At 49.6% G+C, this 15,740-nt stretch overlaps 6 protein-coding genes across 6 annotated transcripts; 2 read left to right on the top strand and 4 right to left on the bottom strand.

Annotated features, from left to right (window-relative positions):
* Positions 1-42: 42 nt before the first annotated feature.
* On the bottom strand, positions 43-3,220 carry LOC9655701 (phosphate transporter PHO1 homolog 3). The gene is made up of 13 exons (XM_002964065.2): positions 2,692-3,220; positions 2,143-2,627; positions 2,038-2,086; positions 1,902-1,973; positions 1,708-1,837; positions 1,529-1,649; positions 1,217-1,469; positions 1,052-1,156; positions 948-992; positions 744-896; positions 392-670; positions 197-333; positions 43-135 (listed from the first exon to the last, which is right to left on the bottom strand). The coding sequence occupies exons 1-13, from the start codon at positions 2,944-2,946 to the stop codon at positions 60-62; spliced, it is 2,160 nt and encodes a 719-aa protein (XP_002964111.2). The 5' UTR covers positions 2,947-3,220; the 3' UTR covers positions 43-59.
* A 260-nt stretch (positions 3,221-3,480) lies between these two features.
* LOC9655700 lies at positions 3,481-5,846 on the bottom strand. Its single transcript, XM_002964064.2, has 13 exons — positions 5,473-5,846; positions 5,328-5,413; positions 5,204-5,275; positions 5,035-5,148; positions 4,845-4,970; positions 4,746-4,799; positions 4,633-4,695; positions 4,514-4,576; positions 4,313-4,456; positions 4,101-4,256; positions 3,959-4,042; positions 3,838-3,899; positions 3,481-3,775 (listed from the first exon to the last, which is right to left on the bottom strand). The coding sequence occupies exons 1-13, from the start codon at positions 5,666-5,668 to the stop codon at positions 3,643-3,645; spliced, it is 1,353 nt and encodes a 450-aa protein (XP_002964110.1). The 5' UTR covers positions 5,669-5,846; the 3' UTR covers positions 3,481-3,642.
* LOC9654666 lies at positions 5,832-7,104 on the bottom strand. The gene is made up of 5 exons (XM_002964063.2): positions 6,701-7,104; positions 6,401-6,502; positions 6,123-6,350; positions 5,973-6,062; positions 5,832-5,924 (listed from the first exon to the last, which is right to left on the bottom strand). Exons 1-5 carry the CDS (start codon positions 7,085-7,087, stop codon positions 5,910-5,912), a joined length of 822 nt encoding a protein of 273 aa, XP_002964109.1. The 5' UTR covers positions 7,088-7,104; the 3' UTR covers positions 5,832-5,909.
* A 1,263-nt stretch (positions 7,105-8,367) lies between these two features.
* On the top strand, positions 8,368-9,821 carry LOC9654665 (leucine-rich repeat protein 1). The gene is made up of 8 exons (XM_002964460.2): positions 8,368-8,497; positions 8,590-8,668; positions 8,730-8,862; positions 8,935-9,006; positions 9,069-9,212; positions 9,273-9,344; positions 9,442-9,513; positions 9,582-9,821. The coding sequence occupies exons 2-8, from the start codon at positions 8,593-8,595 to the stop codon at positions 9,652-9,654; spliced, it is 642 nt and encodes a 213-aa protein (XP_002964506.1). The 5' UTR covers positions 8,368-8,497; positions 8,590-8,592; the 3' UTR covers positions 9,655-9,821.
* A 547-nt stretch (positions 9,822-10,368) lies between these two features.
* Positions 10,369-11,849, top strand: LOC9655699 (homeobox protein prospero). The gene has a single exon (XM_002964459.2). It carries the CDS (start codon positions 10,403-10,405, stop codon positions 11,825-11,827), a length of 1,425 nt encoding a protein of 474 aa, XP_002964505.1. The 5' UTR covers positions 10,369-10,402; the 3' UTR covers positions 11,828-11,849.
* Positions 11,850-11,867: 18 nt separating this feature from the next.
* Positions 11,868-15,740, bottom strand: LOC9655698 (DNA gyrase subunit B, chloroplastic/mitochondrial). Its single transcript, XM_002964062.2, has 23 exons — positions 15,570-15,740; positions 15,401-15,515; positions 15,265-15,345; positions 15,077-15,190; positions 14,967-15,023; positions 14,818-14,919; positions 14,619-14,769; positions 14,489-14,565; positions 14,341-14,439; positions 14,224-14,294; positions 14,033-14,174; positions 13,881-13,979; positions 13,698-13,826; positions 13,532-13,646; positions 13,415-13,482; positions 13,250-13,363; positions 13,081-13,197; positions 12,977-13,030; positions 12,823-12,928; positions 12,641-12,771; positions 12,483-12,590; positions 12,215-12,410; positions 11,868-12,160 (listed from the first exon to the last, which is right to left on the bottom strand). Exons 1-21 carry the CDS (start codon positions 15,728-15,730, stop codon positions 12,522-12,524), a joined length of 2,172 nt encoding a protein of 723 aa, XP_002964108.1. The 5' UTR covers positions 15,731-15,740; the 3' UTR covers positions 11,868-12,160; positions 12,215-12,410; positions 12,483-12,521.

Here is a 15,740-nt window from a genome sequence, read left to right as displayed (position 1 = left end):
AGAACATTCCGTCTATTTACAAAAGATTCTGTTTACAAAAAAAAAGGGAGGGAAAAACATCAATCCACAAACGGCAGAGGCACCGACTTGACAGCACGAAACTTTCCAACGTTGTTGAAATGCTCGTTCTCCAGCCTAGATCAAAGACATTGCGAATTTTAGAGCCAGAGAGATGGAAGAATGTGACGAGATTTACCTGTAATAGTTCCATTGTCCACGCCTGATAACTTCCAGGCTAGCCACGATGAGCGACAGCCCCTTGGGATTTATCCCTGGCATCGAAATCGGTATCAAGGATTGGAGCCATGCGAATCTCAGCAAAATGTTTGACACCTACATTGTCACCGAGAGCTTTAGAACTGAAACCGATAAGTTGATGGCAAGAACTTACAATGGCGAAGTAGTAGACCGACTTGTATGGGATAGCGAGCTTGTCCCTGAGCCAGGGATTGGCGGAGTTTCGCTCGAGAAGGCCCCAGTCGTAGACTAAATCCCAGTAAGTTGAGACGATGGCGGCTGTGGCGGAGATGGCGATGGTGAAGCCCAGCAGCAGTGGATCCTTGTGGTATCCGTAGGCCAGCCTCGCTGCCACGGCCAGGATCGCCGAGAAGTATTTGAGAGCGTTGTACAGCTGCATCACATCCTTCTCATCGTACCAACGCCGTAGACACTGTCAGCAAGAGAGGAGCTACGTAAGTTACCAAGGAGGAGCTCAAAAGAATCTGCGAGACGAATGAAGTTACCTGCGAGAAACGGCACCAGTAAGGTAGCAACGCCATGACGAATCCAAACGTGATGAAGGTCGGATTCTTGAGGCAGGCATTGCTGTTGCGGTCCTTGAAAAATCCACCGCCGAAGTAGCATAGAACGTATTCCAGATCCCTCAGTGCCGGAACCTGCAACTCAAAGTTTGTAACAAAGCTGAGAATGAGGCTGTCGGAATGTACCTGACTCGTAAGCTGGTCTGCGAGAAGAAAATCCGTGATGATAACCTGTCATATAAACAAAAGCATGAATAACAAGTTGATATATGACGAGAGACACTGCGAACCTTGTAGAATGGCGTCAATAGGCAATGCCAAAGGGCGTTCAAGAAAAAGTAACGGGTGGCGCGGTAGAGTATGTTGAACGGCATACACAGAAGCACGACCATTCCCTGAAGTACACGGAAGTTCAGGCATTTGGTACAAAAAATCTACTAAAGCAAAATACTTACAGCGACAACGAGAAGCGGGATGATTTCCTGATATGTTTGGCAGCATCTCTCACCAGCCGTCAATTGCAAGTGTAGTATCAACCCACTGAGAGCTAATGTACTCAGCCCCGTTGCGAGCAAAAACACATCTCGGAAGCGTAGCTCGGACTTTCGGTTGAGCCCAAGAATAAACGTGTGATTTATTCTGGTCCTTCTCCACATATATATGTTTAGTCCGTAGAGGAAGAAGTGTAGCAGTACTGCTGTAAGCATACTGTAAAGAGAAGTATATCTCATGAGAAAGTTAGACAAAGATATTAGCTAAGGTCTCACCTGAAAATCGGGAACACTGCATCCATGTATGTCATAGCATATTCACGAACATATAGCCTCTCGACGCGAATGGTTAAAACGAGAGACACTAGAAGAGCAACAGAGAGACCAAAGAATACACCTGCGCAAACAAAGCTGTTAAGTTAACAAGGCACCTTGGAGGACTCACATCACATTACCTACAAAGAATGATATCCGGTGCCTCTCCTTCCGGGCCTCGGGTCTCAAAACTTGCATCGCGTCACGACGGTTTGAATCCGTGAAATGCTTGGTGAACAGTACCTCTACCTTTTCCATAAGCTTTTGGATCTGAAAGTGAGATACATCGAGTGGCATTAACACCGATTGAGAATATTAATGTGCGATCACTTACAATCTCAGATTGTCCGATGTATGAATCTTCTACGGCTTTCATGTACTTCCTTCCAAGGTTCCGCTGAGTAACCTGGAGGCATCGTACAAAGAATCTGTGTAAGTCAAACCGGTGGATGTCAAAAAAGCTGGCTGACCTTGTTGTATTTTTTCAGGAGCTTCGAAAACGCAATTATGTTTAACGAGCTGCAGAGGAACAGGACAACATGAAACACGAACTTTCGAAAAGCGAACTTACGTACCAAAAGTTTCTCAAGATGTAGAGTCCCTTGTAAAACTCCACGAAGGCGTTCTGAAGCATCTCCTCGGCTCGCTTCAGTCGCCGCGAGTTTAAGTTCGTGATGGACTTGTTGGCCAGCTCCGCGAAGAGAGCAGCCAGCGCGTCGGCTGGCTTCGCCGCAGGGATGTCAATCTTTATCTGTCGAAGGCTCCCTCCATCTTCCTCCACCACGGACAGGTGGCCATGGCTGCTAGCGTTGCTCTCCTCGTTTCCAGCGTCTAAGTTGTTCAAGGATTTCTTTGCCGAGAGGAGAGCTTCCATCTGGGAATCCAGCGCCGCCGCCTGCGTCACGAGCTCTTTCTCCTTGGACTTGTAAAACTTGTTGAGCTTGGCCAGCTCCTCGTCGAGCAGCCGAAAAAACGTTCTCTCGAGCTCGTTGTGCGGGCTACCAACACCCAAGAACGCTGTCTGGAACTCCATGCCATCGCTAGTTTGCTTTGGCTCGATCTATATCCACAAAAGAAAAAGTGTTACAACGTTAAGTGAATCCCGAAGAAGAAGAATCTCATACCAGGATCATCTCTTCCTCCCGTGCTTCCGGAGAGGTCGGCGATCGCGCCCCCCGCGGCGAATGCGCATGTTGGAATCCGCTGACGAGCCTCCGGAAGTTTGAGATCCTCCTGGAGAGCTGCGGCTCGCTCTCCTCCTGGCTTTGCTTCTTGATCTTGGCCATATGCTTGACGATCTCCTTGCCCTGCCGGTAGTTCAAGTACGCCTCCCTCCATTCCGGGACCTGCTGCGTCTCAAACTGCTTGCCAAACTTCATCGCGATCGAGATCGATCCAGCGCGAGCGACAAAGAAATATCCCTCAGATAGATCGGCTCTCCCTCCTCGCAGATCCAAATCGGTCCCACTCTAATTGAAATGCTAAGCTCGCTCTCTCAGATCGGAAATCTCACCTCGCCCCACTCCGATTCAATCCAAATGCCAGTAAAATCTCACTAAGCGCTGCCGCCGCAACAGGAGCTGGAGAGATTTCCAGGAAGCAAACAAAGAAGGGACCTAGGAACACACATTATAAGCTAGGGCTTTATAGAACTCTATAGAAGTCATTACAACTCAATGTGTCAAAAAATCACCATAGCCAAACACACTAGGACAGACTATTTGGCACACGTGGAAGAAATGCGGATTAATATATAGCCTCTTGACCTGGACTTGAGGTGTACGTTAGAGAGAAAAAGAGGACGATGCCAATTTTATCCATCACAAAGGATAAAGTAGGAGAATTCTTTTTTGCAGCTGTGACTTTACTGTTTCTTGTTGGAACTTAAATATCAAAAGGGCTGGAGCCAATGATGATTCGTAAACATCAACTATTATATAATGGAACTGATGATATTTGCGCGTACACAAAAATTTTAGTGTTTTTATACACATGTCCAAAGGAGCCAGCAGTAAGCGCGAGCGATATATCCGGAAAGATTTCAATCTTGACAAGGCCACTTCGTTTTTCTTTTTCTACTGCTTCTCTACGTGCTTCTCTGCGCTTGTCGCCGCCGATGAAGACGACGACGATTGATGCTTTGACTTTTTGGACTTTTTGTGCGCGTTGGCGTGGCTCCGGCTCGGCTTCTTCACCTTCTTGCTACCACTGGAGTGCCAAGTTATCTAGTCAGTTTGCTTGAGAGTGCAAGCTCAAATTCAACTCTTTACCTGAAGGTGCTCAACACCAAATGCATCGCTGCAGCCGCTGGTAGCACCAAAACCGCCATCGCCTATGAGAGGAGAAGTAAATTAGAGCTGTCAAACACGCAACTGGAAATAAATCTCTTACGAGAAACCAAACGAGCTCTTTACTCGCCGCCCAGCCTGCCGACACCTCGTGCTTCAATAAAAGCCCGCGAACTGAGTTTTGCATCTGAAAGAAAGTGAGAAGAATCAGCAGCTGCCAGCAATATTCGGCTTCTAAGACTTACCTTATTGTGATAATTTACAGCCGAGGTCAGTGCCTCCTTGGAAACTTGATGCACCTTTTCGATGTGAGGAGCAGCGTATTCTTGAGATTTCTCGTAATAAGGACGGACGTACGCAGCAGCTTTGTCTACGTGCGGCCGAAGCTGTTTCCGTAGAGACTGCAAATGAGAGAAAGGATGTAAGAAACCTATCCGATACATGGACGATTGCAGACCTTGATGCGAGGCATAAGTTGTTCGTTCGCCTTAACAAAGTGGGGCGACAAGTGAACATTGTAGGCCTCTGACACTTTAGAAGCCAGAACTTTGCCGTTCGTGGAGACAGTATTCCAGTACGCACTCGCAGAAGGGCCTACTTTCTGGAGAAAAAATGAAGCTCATCTTAAAGCCATTGACAAAAGCAAGATAATCTGTACCTTCTTAAGAGTATCTACGTGAGGTTGAGCCCATTCCTTCGCCGTTGTGGCGTGTCGAGAGGCCTGATACAGATAATGGTTATAGATGAGACATGCTATTGAAGAAATAATCGTCTTACGTGCTCCGCAGCTTTCTTGAAAACTGGTTCACCGTGCAGGGTCCAATACACTGCCGAAGTTGACTATACACGCACAACAGATGAATGAAAATATCATCAAAAACACTTCTTACCTGTATCTGCGCTAGTCGGCCCGCGGCCCACGGTGGCAGCCAAGCCTCGTAAACCTGCAAATCTTGTCACAACGAACGACGAATGAAAAATCGAAACACCTTATAAAGTTCCTGAGCCTTCGCAGCTGCCTCGGACTCTGCCTTTAGCAGAAGATTCTCAGCTATCTTACGTGCCTCCTCAGCATCACGCGCTTTCTTTCGCAGATGGGCACTGCTCTTCTCGGCCTGGTTAGAAAAAGAGAATTTTTCTCGCATCAAAGGATTCGAAAAGGATAATCTTCGTGCAAACCTGTGCGAGTTTTGTGGTTAGCTCATCAACTTTGGCTTCCGACAATTCCAGCTTGTCTTGCAACTGCTGTGCGTTTTCCCTCGACTTTTTCAAGTTCTCCTCGAGTTGTTCCACCTAAAAGTCGCGGGTTACGACAGAACAACAAGAAAGTACGACCGACAAATTCCACCTTTGATGATAATTCTTCCGCCTTTGCCTCCAGACTCTGAATTTTCTTCTCCACATCGCCAGATGCCCGCTTCTACCCACAGCACAGTCACTTCCAGTCCAAAAAATCGATCTATAGCACTCACCTGGAGAGAATCTACTTCGCTCTCCAATGAAACGACTTTTTTGCTCTTCTCAAAGGACTCTTGCTTCGCTTGCTTTAAGTTAGAATCTGGCAAGGAGGGAAAACACATTAGACAACGTATGGATGATAAAAGGGATTTTCTCTACCTGTGACTGATAGCCGTGCCTCCAGCTCCGATACTTGCTTGCGGAGCTCGATAATCTCCCGATCGAGCTCAGCCTGCCTTAAATTCTGCCCCACGCTTAAGTCCCCATCCTCTACACCTGCATCGCCCCGAATTCCAACACACAAAATCGCGAAAACCAGCACGAAGGACAGCAGCACCCTCCAGATCAATGCCATTGATCCAGCCGCCGCTCCAAAAACCCTAGAACTCACTGCCCAGACCCTCACACGAGTTTCCTTTCTATCTCCCCTTTCAATGTCTAGGGCTCGTGCCCCGGACGAACGCCTAAGATGGAGCCACGTGGTAGAATCAGCAACGTGGCGGCATGTAAGACGTCTAGCGTGGCGGTATCTTATGCATTCTTAGAACGAGAATAGAATATACATGGTCTTCAGTAGAGAGAGCCTCATGGAGAATTTAATAGAGCCTCACCTGACAGCCACGATCAAAGAGTGACAAAAAAATTTGATTTTTCCTTACCCCGAGTGTGGCTGAAGTGATGAGGTTCCCAACTATAAACATAGCAGCCAGAGCAAAGAAAAAATCCGTGAGCTTTGCTTGAGGATTCACCTGAAAAGCCAGAGTTTTCCCTGTGGCTGAGAAAAAATGGAGTTTTTTTTGTGGAGTTACCTGGTCTCTATAGACGCTGAAGATCAAGTACGCTGCAACTGGAGCTCCCAGAACAGCAGTGGGAAGCCAAGATGGAATTTTGTCTTGAGCAGCTTGAGCTTGAGATTGGAACTCGTCGGCCATGGCGGAAAAGCCAATGAAACCGTGAAGACCCGCGAGAGTTGCCAGGAGAAACGAGGGTGCCGTCGCTGGGCTCGTTGATCCGTTTCCTCCACCGCAAGTGTCGTCCTAAGAACATGAAAAGATCAACCCGAGGAAAAATACTAGAAGGGGTTTACTTGCAAGTGTTGGTCGCAGGCGTTTAGAATTTGGTGAGCGAGCTTAGAGACTGCTTGAGCATAGTCCGGTGGATTGAGATTCTTGACCATCTCTTCAGCAGCCTGGATAAAATCTAGAAGTGAGCGATAGAAAAATAAAAGAACACAAGAGTAGAACAATCAAGCATTCATGAAGCATATCATCAAAGACGATCGAAACGCAATAGATAGAAGAATCCAAAACGATGGAGGATACAAGAAAAAGAACCATGAAACTCAAGCCGAGATCTCCAAGAAACAATCCAACAAGCTACTTCATACCTGGAAACTCGCCCTTCTTCTCAAATCCGCGACCGCTTCCTTGTAGTCCCACTGCTCGCCATTGCCATTCCCACCACTAGCAGCGCAGCTAACCCCCTGCGCCACTCTCGCCGCGCCAGCCCTGGTCGCATCATTCATCCGGAGCGCCTCCCTGCGCAGCGCATCCACGCATCCCTCCCAGTCCAAATCCCGGCAAAGATCAATCAGCGTCGACGCCTCCTCCTCCTCCAGCTTGATCACCCCCTCCCAATTCTCGGGAGCTGCGGCCGCCAATCTCCGCCGCATTCTAGCGAAGAAGAGCGACGATCCATTTGGCAAGCTGCGATTTCGATGCGCGGGCAAAGCCGTGGAGAAGGATCCCGCGAAGAACTGGATAGACTCTGCCATGTCTGCCCTAAAACCAGAGGATACGGATTTTTTACTCTTGAAACCTAATTTTGTTACAAATACTCATTTTACTCTAGAACCCTAATTTTGTGAAAAATGCCGAGAAAGGAAGGTTATATCAAACTCGTTGATAGAGGCGGTGGTGACGGTGCATGCTTTTGGAAGTTTTGGTCCCCATATAAGCTCGCGGCATGGGCGATCCCCAAGGTAGGCAATTCCAATCTTTCGAGAGTGCCCATCCTTCCCATCGCTCCACAAAGAGATGGGAGGAAGAGGATCCAGCAGAGTTACACTCACAGCCCTTCTCTTCTCCGCCTTGTTCTTGGCTCGTCTGGAAGCCCAGGTCCCCATCCCGGGCATCGGTGGCGGCGGCGGGGGCGGTATCCCAATTGGCGGCGGTGGTATCCCAATTGGCGGCGGCGGTATACCCGTGGGGAGCCTCCCGACCATACCGCCCGCGGTAGCCCAGTCCATCATCGACACCCTGCGCACCGGCGGCTTCAGCCTGGCGGGATGGGCGATCAAGGCGCTGTCCAACTTCATCCCCGCCTACTCCACGCTCATGATCCCCACCAACGAGGCCATCGCGGCGTTCGTCAACCTCAACCAGTCCGAGATACCGTCGCTCCTGCTCTACCACGCGGTCACCGGCGTCCTGCCGTACGACGTCCTCTCGGAGTTCCCGGTTGGCCAGCGTCTGCCCACGCTGCTCTTCGGCAACCAGCTCGTGGTCACGGACAACAGCGCCGCGGGGTACCGCCTCAATACCGCGCGGATCGTGCGGCCCAACATGTGCGGCAACTCCACGAGCGTCGTGACGTGCCACGGTATCGACCGCGTGCTCAATCCCTCGTTTAGCCTGGCGTCCGCCAATGGGCCGGCGTCGGGGCCGTCGGGGGCGTTCGCGCCGGCCAACGCGCCCGGCGGTATGCCGCTGCAGCGCCCGCCGCCGGCGTTTGTAATCCCGGGCCCGGCCATCGCGCCCGGCGCGCCGCCCGTCACGGTGAACGTGGCGCCCGCGGGGGCCAACGAGACGGGCGGTGCCGCCAGCAGTACCGCGCGGTGCGGCCCGCCGGCCCCGGCGGCGTGCGTGGCGCTGTTACTATCGGCTCTTTACTGTTCCTTCGTTTCCATCCGATAGAGGGATGGCGGCATACTATATTTGTTTGTGACAGTTACCGTTTTACACGCTCTAGAATAAAAATGTATTACTTTTACCATTCCGTACGGTCGTGTGCCGTGTACGTGCCGGCTAATGCGCCAGTCAGTCAAAACGCTCTCTTTTACCTCTGGTAGTGGAGCGTGACGAGTGAGCGTGGTTTTTAGGGTTCTTCGCTCTCTCTAGCTAGGTCTTGTCATCTCGTCTCTTCGATTTGAGAGCGGCGGTGCCGGCGGTACTCCACATTAGAGGTGAGCGGAAATTTTGGAAATTTCTCTTGTTTCTAGGCCCGCATTCTTCCATGGGGAGTATTTCTTAGCTATGTGTTTTGGTTCCTCTTTAGGAGATGGAGTTTTCCGGCCTTTTTCCGGCGGCCCTTGCGGCTCTGATCTACCTGAGCGTTGCTTCGTGCAACTCCGAAGGTTTGCTCGATTTTTTTGCCTATGAGTGAAATCTCACTTTTGTTCCTCTTTTGGTTTATAGGCGATGCCCTCTACGCGCTGCGAAGAAGCCTGATTGACCCGGAGAATGTTCTCCAGAGCTGGGACCCGACCCTTGTGAATCCTTGCACCTGGTTCCACGTTACCTGTGATCGTCGGAATCATGTGACTCGCGTGTAAGTTCTCGTGATCGATCATCTTCCGAGTAAGTTTCTACGCCTAGAACTAAACTCTTTCTATGTGGACAGGGATCTGGGCAATGCTAACCTCTCCGGCGTTCTCGTCCCGGAGCTTGGAAGCCTCCAGCATCTCCAATACCTGTAAGTTCTTCTCAACAAGAAACACAAAGTTAGGAAGAGATTATAATCCTCGGTGCTCTCAGGGAGCTCTACAAGAACAACATCCGGGGCAAGATCCCGGAGGAGCTCGGCCAACTCAAGAGCCTGGTGAGCCTGGACTTGTACATGAACAACTTCACAGGGGAGCTTCCAGCGTCCCTTGGCAACCTCAAGTCGCTCGTCTTCCTGTAAGTGTCTTGGTCACCATGAGCTTTAGTGCGCTTGACTGGTTCTTTTAAGACGTGCAGGCGGGTCAACAACAACCAGCTGAGAGGGCGAATCCCCCGTGAGCTCACCTCCATCGCGAGCCTTAAAGTCGTGTAAGTCCACTCACTCCCCAGGCGATTCCTGACAGAGTTCCTCTTTTCTTTTCTTCCGCCTCTACACTTTGTCTGACTCGCGTGCTCGGCTTTCCAGGGACGTTTCCTCGAACAACCTGTGCGGGACGATCCCGACTTCCGGCTCGTTCGCGAGATTCCCCGCAAAGAAGTGAGTCGTCTTTTTTGACCCAGCACTGTGACCGAGACTGACTCGTCTCTTGCTCGTCTGACTCGCAGCTTTGAGAACAATCCCCGCCTGGACGGTCCAGAGCTGCAAGGCTCGGTCTTCTACGAGACCGCGTGTACATGATGGATGGATGGACGGGTACTGCTAGTGGGTGGATTGATGGTTTTGGTAAAGAAAGAAGCCGTGATGTAGAGGGAAGTACGTTCGCTCGCCCCCTTCCACTTTTTCTCTCGTAGAGTTTGTAAATGCAGTGTTTTTCTGGAAGCAAGATAGAAAGAACTTATCATCCATCGTTTCGTAGCGTACTCCTCGATGGCCGGAAGCTTCGCAAAGTGATTGTGGCGGCTCAAAGTCTTCCTGGGCGTGGTTTTAATGGCTTCTTTTTTCAGAGATATTGTGTTTGGTGCAAACACTAAGTGGAGAAAAATGTGCTGTGGATTTGGCATTAGATTGAGTGTCAAAATTTATCTTTTATACGATTTCTTCCCATGTGAGTGATGATCTAGTGGAACACTTTGACTTGGGACCTATTCTTTAATGACCATACCAACATCCTTTCATGTCAAAAAAATATCACGCTGGCATTTCGATTTCCAAATTATGTTAGCTATTTCCGACAACACACGATCCCATTTTACTTGTGGAAATTTTCCAATTACACTAAATTGTTGTTTTTGTTGAGTAGAGGGATGGTTTTAAACTGTGAAAGCTGATGATACAAAAAAATGTGGAGAGCTTGGATTAGCTGCTCTAGGCTGTAATTTTTGTGCGCTTCCTTCTCCTTGGTTTCTTCTTTTTTGCTGGGTCTCTCTCTCTCTCTCTCTCCCCTCTCTTTGATCGATCCAATCTTAGAGATTTTGGATCCGCCGGGATGGGCAGCAAGAGGAGCTTTGAGGACCAACATAGGGAAGAAGAAGAAGAGCAAGAACAAGAGGAACAAGAAGATCAAGGAAGAGTTCCAGGCGTGGGAGGAGAGGGAACAGCAAGGTATCCCAAGAGGTTGAATCTAAATTCCAGACTAGAGGAAGAAGAGGAAGGCCAGGCATTAGAACTAGATCGAGGTGACGATCTCGATCAAGCTAGAATCGTCGCTGCTGGGTGTCAAGATCCCAAGCTGGATCATCGTGGTCGTCATCACGAGCTCGAGAATGAAGAGATGGAGGAGGAGGAGGAGGAGGAGGAGGATAGCAGCGCGATCGTGACAAGGGAATTCGAGGTGTGTGGCGAGGAGATTATAACTTCCTCCTCGACTTCGCCGGCGGCGGCGGCGGCGGTGGCTCATTGTTTCCTTGGCGGGGCCACCACCAAGCTTGGATTCTTGTCAAGGGACCTGGATCATCACCATCTCTCAAAGCAAGATCACGTCGCCAAGGCGAGAGAGCACTGGAGATCATCCCTCTCGTCCAGCACTTCCGTTGTGTCGGAGGGCAGCACGTCGCTGGGATCATCCTCAGATCATCAAAGCCCCGCCGCCGCCGTTGCCGCTGCTACCGCCGCCATCGCTCCTCTCGCGCCGGTTGCTCTTCACGCTGCCAGCACTGCTGCTGAGAACCACGCGTCGATCGCCACCACCACCACCAATCGCCAATTCTCTTGCACTTACTGTGACCGAAAGTTCCCAAGCTCGCAGGCGCTGGGTGGCCACCAAAACGCGCACAAGAGGGAGAGAACCGCCGCTCGACGAGCTCACGGTGCTAGGACCGCCGCCGCCACCACCACCACCACCACCACCGCTATCACCCCCACCATCGGTTTTCCCGGCGGAAGCTCGGGCTCCGCGTTCCACGGGTTTAACGCCGCCGCCGCCGCCAACAACAGGTCCCTGGGAGTGGAAGCCCAGTCCACCGTCGCCACGGCACCAAGTAGTCTTCACAAGAACTCCACTCTGCCATCGTCGTCCCACCCAAACTCTGGCGAGCACCACCATAGCTCCAGCTTCTCCGGATTTGGATTCCACCACCCATCATTGAGCGGCCTGGACTCCAAAGGTTGGTGCGCTGCTGCCAGAGCTGCTTCTTCGTTTCTCGCGGGATCGTCGTCTCAACAGCAACACCAGCTGCAAAGAAGCCCGTCGGTCGAGATGTTTGGTCACGGAGTTAAGTCGGGTGTTCGGTTTCATATCAATGGTTTGGTCGGAGGAGCGCCGGCGGCGGAAGAGCAGCAGCACTACCAACACCAACAGCAGCAACAGCAGCAGCACCAATGCAACCTGTCGTCGTTGAAGAACTCTGATCCATTCGAGGATGACTCGGGCGAGCTGGATCTCTCGCTGAGACTAGGAGCGAAGCGGCACTGATGGTTTAGGATGTCTACGTCCACTGGCACTAGTACTTTCCTTTGCAACGCTTTTTCACCCTTTTTAACGTTTGTTCGTAGCCGTCCAAACTGTCGTGCTTGCTCGATCTTGCCATACTTTACAGTCTTTCGAGTTGTCTAACGTTGATCGCGACAATACCACCACCTCGAAGTAATGCCTCGGCGAAGAAATCCTTGTTTTGCTTTGCGGGTTGATTCTCTTCCTCGTGTTGTTATCTGGTTGTCTCTTCTCAATCAGTCCTCAATCATGGTGGCAACATGCTCTTCTTTCTCTTCCTCTTCGCATCTTGGTGGATGTTTCACCTTCTGCTGCCTGGTCAAACAAGTTGGCATAGAGTTTCCACAAAAATCGTTTAGTTTATCATACCGGATCCGTGGTGATCATATTCCTTCCTTGTAACACTTTGAAATGAGCACGCATTGATTCGTTCACGGTTCCATACACTAAAAAAAGGCAGCAAGCGTTTTCAAGGCGAGAATGAATGCCGACTTTAAACAAAAAGCAGGAGAAGATTATGCGTGGAACTTTTCAAGCACCGATAGAAGCTTCACCCACATCACACCTACGTCGAAGTCAAGGATTGCAAGACCATAAGTAGGAGTGGAATCGTACGCACAAACAGTGGGAAACTTACAAATTGCATTTGGTCGAAGAAAACGCAGGATGCGACTGTTTAGACATCAAGGTTCTGCTGTTTGAACTGAGCTGCTGATTTCAGGATGAGCTCCTTCCTTGGTTCCACCTGCCAAAGTCCCACTACTCAGTCAGACCAACTAGGTTCGAATCACTCACTTTGTCTCCCATGAGGCGAGAAAAGGTAAAACTTGCTTCCACAGCATCCTCTAGCGTCAGCTTTTTGAGCATTCGCTTGGATGGATCCAATGTCGTATCCCATAGTTGAAGAGGCATCATCTCGCCCAAACCTGCAATCTTGCCAAATGAGTTGTGAACTTTTCTGCTAAGTATGCCATTACCTTTAAACCTTTGGATATTGTAAGGAGCATTGGCGGCAAACGTTCCCAACAATCCCTGCAGCTCATTCTCGCTGTAGCAATAGTGAGCATGCTTTCCTCTCTCGACCTGTGAATTATGTTTAGAATCGAGAAACCAAGCGAGCTTTAAACAGACCTTGTACAAGGGTGGCACGCCAACGTAGATGTATCCGCCATCAAACAAAGCTCTCTACAACGTCATCAACAATCAAAGCCTGCGCATTATCCAAAGATCTATACCTGGTATCTGAAGAAAAATGTGAGTAGTAACGTTCGTATGTGAGCACCATCGACGTCTGCATCTGTGAGTATAATTATCTTGTGATAACGAAGAGTGTCTTTATGAAACTCCTCCCCCTGCAAACAAACATCAGGTTAACAGGAAAAAAAACAATATTAACAAATCTACCCTGGTTCCAAGTCCCAAAGCAACTATCAGGTCCTGAATTTCCTGATTCTTGTAAATAGCAGCATCGTCCTTCCTTTCTATGTTGAGGATTTTTCCTTTGAGTGGAAGTATCGCCTGTCAAAACATCCACTCTCCGTAAAAACGAAAATGCCAGGGATAAATCACCTGGAACGCCCGGTCGCGACCCTGTTTCGCGCTACCACCGGCGGATTCCCCTTCAACGATGAATATTTCTAGAAATTCGAAAACAAATCACGTGCGTATACATAAGGTCGCGCCTACCTGACACTCGTGGATCGCTGGACGTACAATCTGCAAGCTTTCCTGGCAAGGTTGACGTTTTCAAAACGTTCTTCCGCCTCACTAATTCTCTCGCTTTCTTGGCAGCCTCAGCCGCCTAAAAGTAACACAGTAAGCTAGACGTCAATAAAAGTATGAACAGAGGTACCTTGTAAGCCTGAAGAGCTTTCGACAGGATGGCCTCGAGCGTGTCGGGACGAAATTCAAGGTATTCAGTCACTTGTTCAATAACAGCTTGCTCGACAATCTTACGAACTTCCACGTTACCCAGGCGTGTCTGGATGATAGGATAGATCACGAGTCGGAAAATCCAGAGAAAAAACAAACCAACCTTTGTCTGACCCTCAAACTCCGGCTCGGGAACTTTCACCGAAATGACACAAGTGAGACCTTCTCTAGCATGTTCACCGGATAAATTATCGCCTTTCTCCTGAATAAAAGACACGTAAGGAAGCAAGGTCTCAGATCATGAAGAAGACGTACTCTGATTGCCTTGCTTCTCCTTCCGAGGATATTTAGAGTACGCGTCAGGCCCATTTTCAAGCCATCTAGGTGCGTACCACCATCTGCTGTTCGTATGCTATTTGCGTAGCCCAGCAATGTATCGGAGTAGGCATCAGAACACCTGTCAAGCGGGAGCTCAGACATTACGATACTTACATGAAGGTGCTCACCATTGCATGGAGACGTTAACAGAGATATCGTCTTTTTCTACACTGAAAGAAATTGGATCGTGAATTTTCGTCTGGCACAAAGCAGATTAGTAGCCGAAGAAGATTTGAAAGTAAAACCTTATCCTGGTTCAGCCACTCTACATACTCAACGAGGCCACCACCAAAATGAAACACCTCGTCGGTAGTAGCACTTTCCTCTTTGAGATTAATAGTAACCTGTAAACGATGTTGTGTAAGAACCGCGGAAAGGAAAACAACACCAAACCTCTGGATTCAAAAATGCAACTTCTCTCAGACGACTAGATACGATGTTTGGATCGAATGCAGTCGTTGTTGTGAAGACTGTTATGGCGATGGTTGCCAGTCAGCTAATGTAAAGGACTAAAAGAGCGTACCTTCGTCGTCAGGAAGGAACTTCACGCAAGTCCCTGTCCGGCTCGAGCTTTCTCTGGGAAGACTTCTTGTTGTAAGGCTGCCAACAGCCTTCCCTCGCTGAAAAACCTGTCGGTACTCCTGGCCGTTGCGCCAGACTGTAGCTTCCAACCTCTATAAGAAGCAAAGTGAGCAGCTTGGATATGAGAGTACGCGATCTACCTTAGATAGCGCATTTACAACTGACACGCCGACGCCATGAAGACCACCGGATACAGTATATCCGCTCTCATCACCACCGAATTTACCACCGGCATGAAGGACCTGTATTACTTATAGTGGGATGGAGAAACTCATTCAAGAACAAGTACCGTTAAAACAGTCTCGAGAGTAGACTTTCCAGTAGCTGGATGGACATCAGTTGGAATCTGCACTGACAATAGTGCTAGTTAACAAAACGAGTGCTTTAAAGATCTCTTACCCCACGGCCATTGTCTGTAATACTGACTGAGCCGTCGGAGTGAAGCACAACGTCGACTTGAGTAGCGAATCCAGCCTGAACCTCATCAATGGCATTGTCCAGCACTTCATAAATCTTCCGAGAAGAACCAAAGGAAAAAACGAGAGAAAATCAGCGAAAGCATGAGTTAGAAAAGATAAAAACGATACCAGATGGTGAAGACCTCGAGGACCAGTGCTGCCGATGTACATCCCTGGACGCCGTCTTACTGGCTCCAATCCTTCTAAAACCTTCCCAATCACCAGGAAAAAAATTTAGAGAACATCAAAATCAACCACAACGTACCTGTATCTTTCCCGCATCGTATGAGGTTGGAGATGGAGCAGGCGCTTGTGTAACAGCAGTGGCGGTGACAAAAAGCCGATGCTTTGGAAGTGATTCACATCGAACAGTCCTGAGCCTAGAACAGGCGAAAGAATCGAGCTTGCACTGGAAAGCATATAGATGCACAAACCTGGGCAATCTCGTCGGCGGAGCCCGAAATGCGACTCCCTGGTGAACGTGCCGCGGCGCCGGCACCAGTCTTCCGAGGAGAAAGATGGAAGACGACATTCTCGCGGCTGCCGAGCGCCGCGCCAGGGGCGAGGCGGCGAGAAATATCGCGCAGTGCGCCATGATTTGAATG

The sequence above is a fragment of the Selaginella moellendorffii genome, unplaced genomic scaffold (genome assembly GCF_000143415.4).
Source record: "Selaginella moellendorffii unplaced genomic scaffold, v1.0 SELMOscaffold_4, whole genome shotgun sequence".
Classification (NCBI taxonomy): Eukaryota; Viridiplantae; Streptophyta; class Lycopodiopsida; order Selaginellales; family Selaginellaceae; genus Selaginella; species Selaginella moellendorffii.
This window is presented reverse-complemented; position numbering and strand designations above follow the sequence as displayed.

Bases quoted from the DNA above. Each gene is read 5' to 3' on its own strand.
- LOC9654666 (XM_002964063.2), bottom strand. From the start codon at position 7,087: ATGGCAGAGTCTATCCAGTTCTTCGCGGGATCCTTCTCCACGGCTTTG. The intron at 6,503-6,700 runs GTATGAAGTAGC...GATTTTATCCAG, and splicing joins GAAGAAGGGCGAGTTTCCAG to GCTGCTGAAGAGATGGTCAA. The intron at 6,063-6,122 runs GTAACTCCACAA...CTGGCTTTTCAG, and splicing joins TCAGCGTCTATAGAGACCAG to GTGAATCCTCAAGCAAAGCT.
- LOC9655699 (XM_002964459.2), top strand. From the start codon at position 10,403: ATGGGCAGCAAGAGGAGCTTTGAGGACCAACATAGGGAAGAAGAAGAA.
- LOC9655698 (XM_002964062.2), bottom strand. From the start codon at position 15,730: ATGGCGCACTGCGCGATATTTCTCGCCGCCTCGCCCCTGGCGCGGCGC. The intron at 14,295-14,340 runs GTTTTACTTTCA...GCTTTGTGCCAG, and splicing joins AGTGGCTGAACCAGGATAAG to ACGAAAATTCACGATCCAAT. The intron at 12,591-12,640 runs GTGAGTGATTCG...GGACTTTGGCAG, and splicing joins CTCGCCTCATGGGAGACAAA to GTGGAACCAAGGAAGGAGCT.
- LOC9654665 (XM_002964460.2), top strand. From the start codon at position 8,593: ATGGAGTTTTCCGGCCTTTTTCCGGCGGCCCTTGCGGCTCTGATCTAC. The intron at 8,669-8,729 runs GTTTGCTCGATT...TTTGGTTTATAG, and splicing joins TGCTTCGTGCAACTCCGAAG to GCGATGCCCTCTACGCGCTG. The intron at 9,007-9,068 runs GTAAGTTCTTCT...CGGTGCTCTCAG, and splicing joins CTCCAGCATCTCCAATACCT to GGAGCTCTACAAGAACAACA.
- LOC9655700 (XM_002964064.2), bottom strand. From the start codon at position 5,668: ATGGCATTGATCTGGAGGGTGCTGCTGTCCTTCGTGCTGGTTTTCGCG. The intron at 5,276-5,327 runs GTGAGTGCTATA...TGCTGTGGGTAG, and splicing joins GCGAAGTAGATTCTCTCCAG to AAGCGGGCATCTGGCGATGT. The intron at 3,900-3,958 runs GTAAGAGATTTA...CTCCTCTCATAG, and splicing joins AAGAGCTCGTTTGGTTTCTC to GCGATGGCGGTTTTGGTGCT.
- LOC9655701 (XM_002964065.2), bottom strand. From the start codon at position 2,946: ATGAAGTTTGGCAAGCAGTTTGAGACGCAGCAGGTCCCGGAATGGAGG. The intron at 897-947 runs GTACATTCCGAC...TTTGAGTTGCAG, and splicing joins CAGACCAGCTTACGAGTCAG to GTTCCGGCACTGAGGGATCT. The intron at 334-391 runs GTAAGTTCTTGC...GTGACAATGTAG, and splicing joins CGGTCTACTACTTCGCCATT to GTGTCAAACATTTTGCTGAG.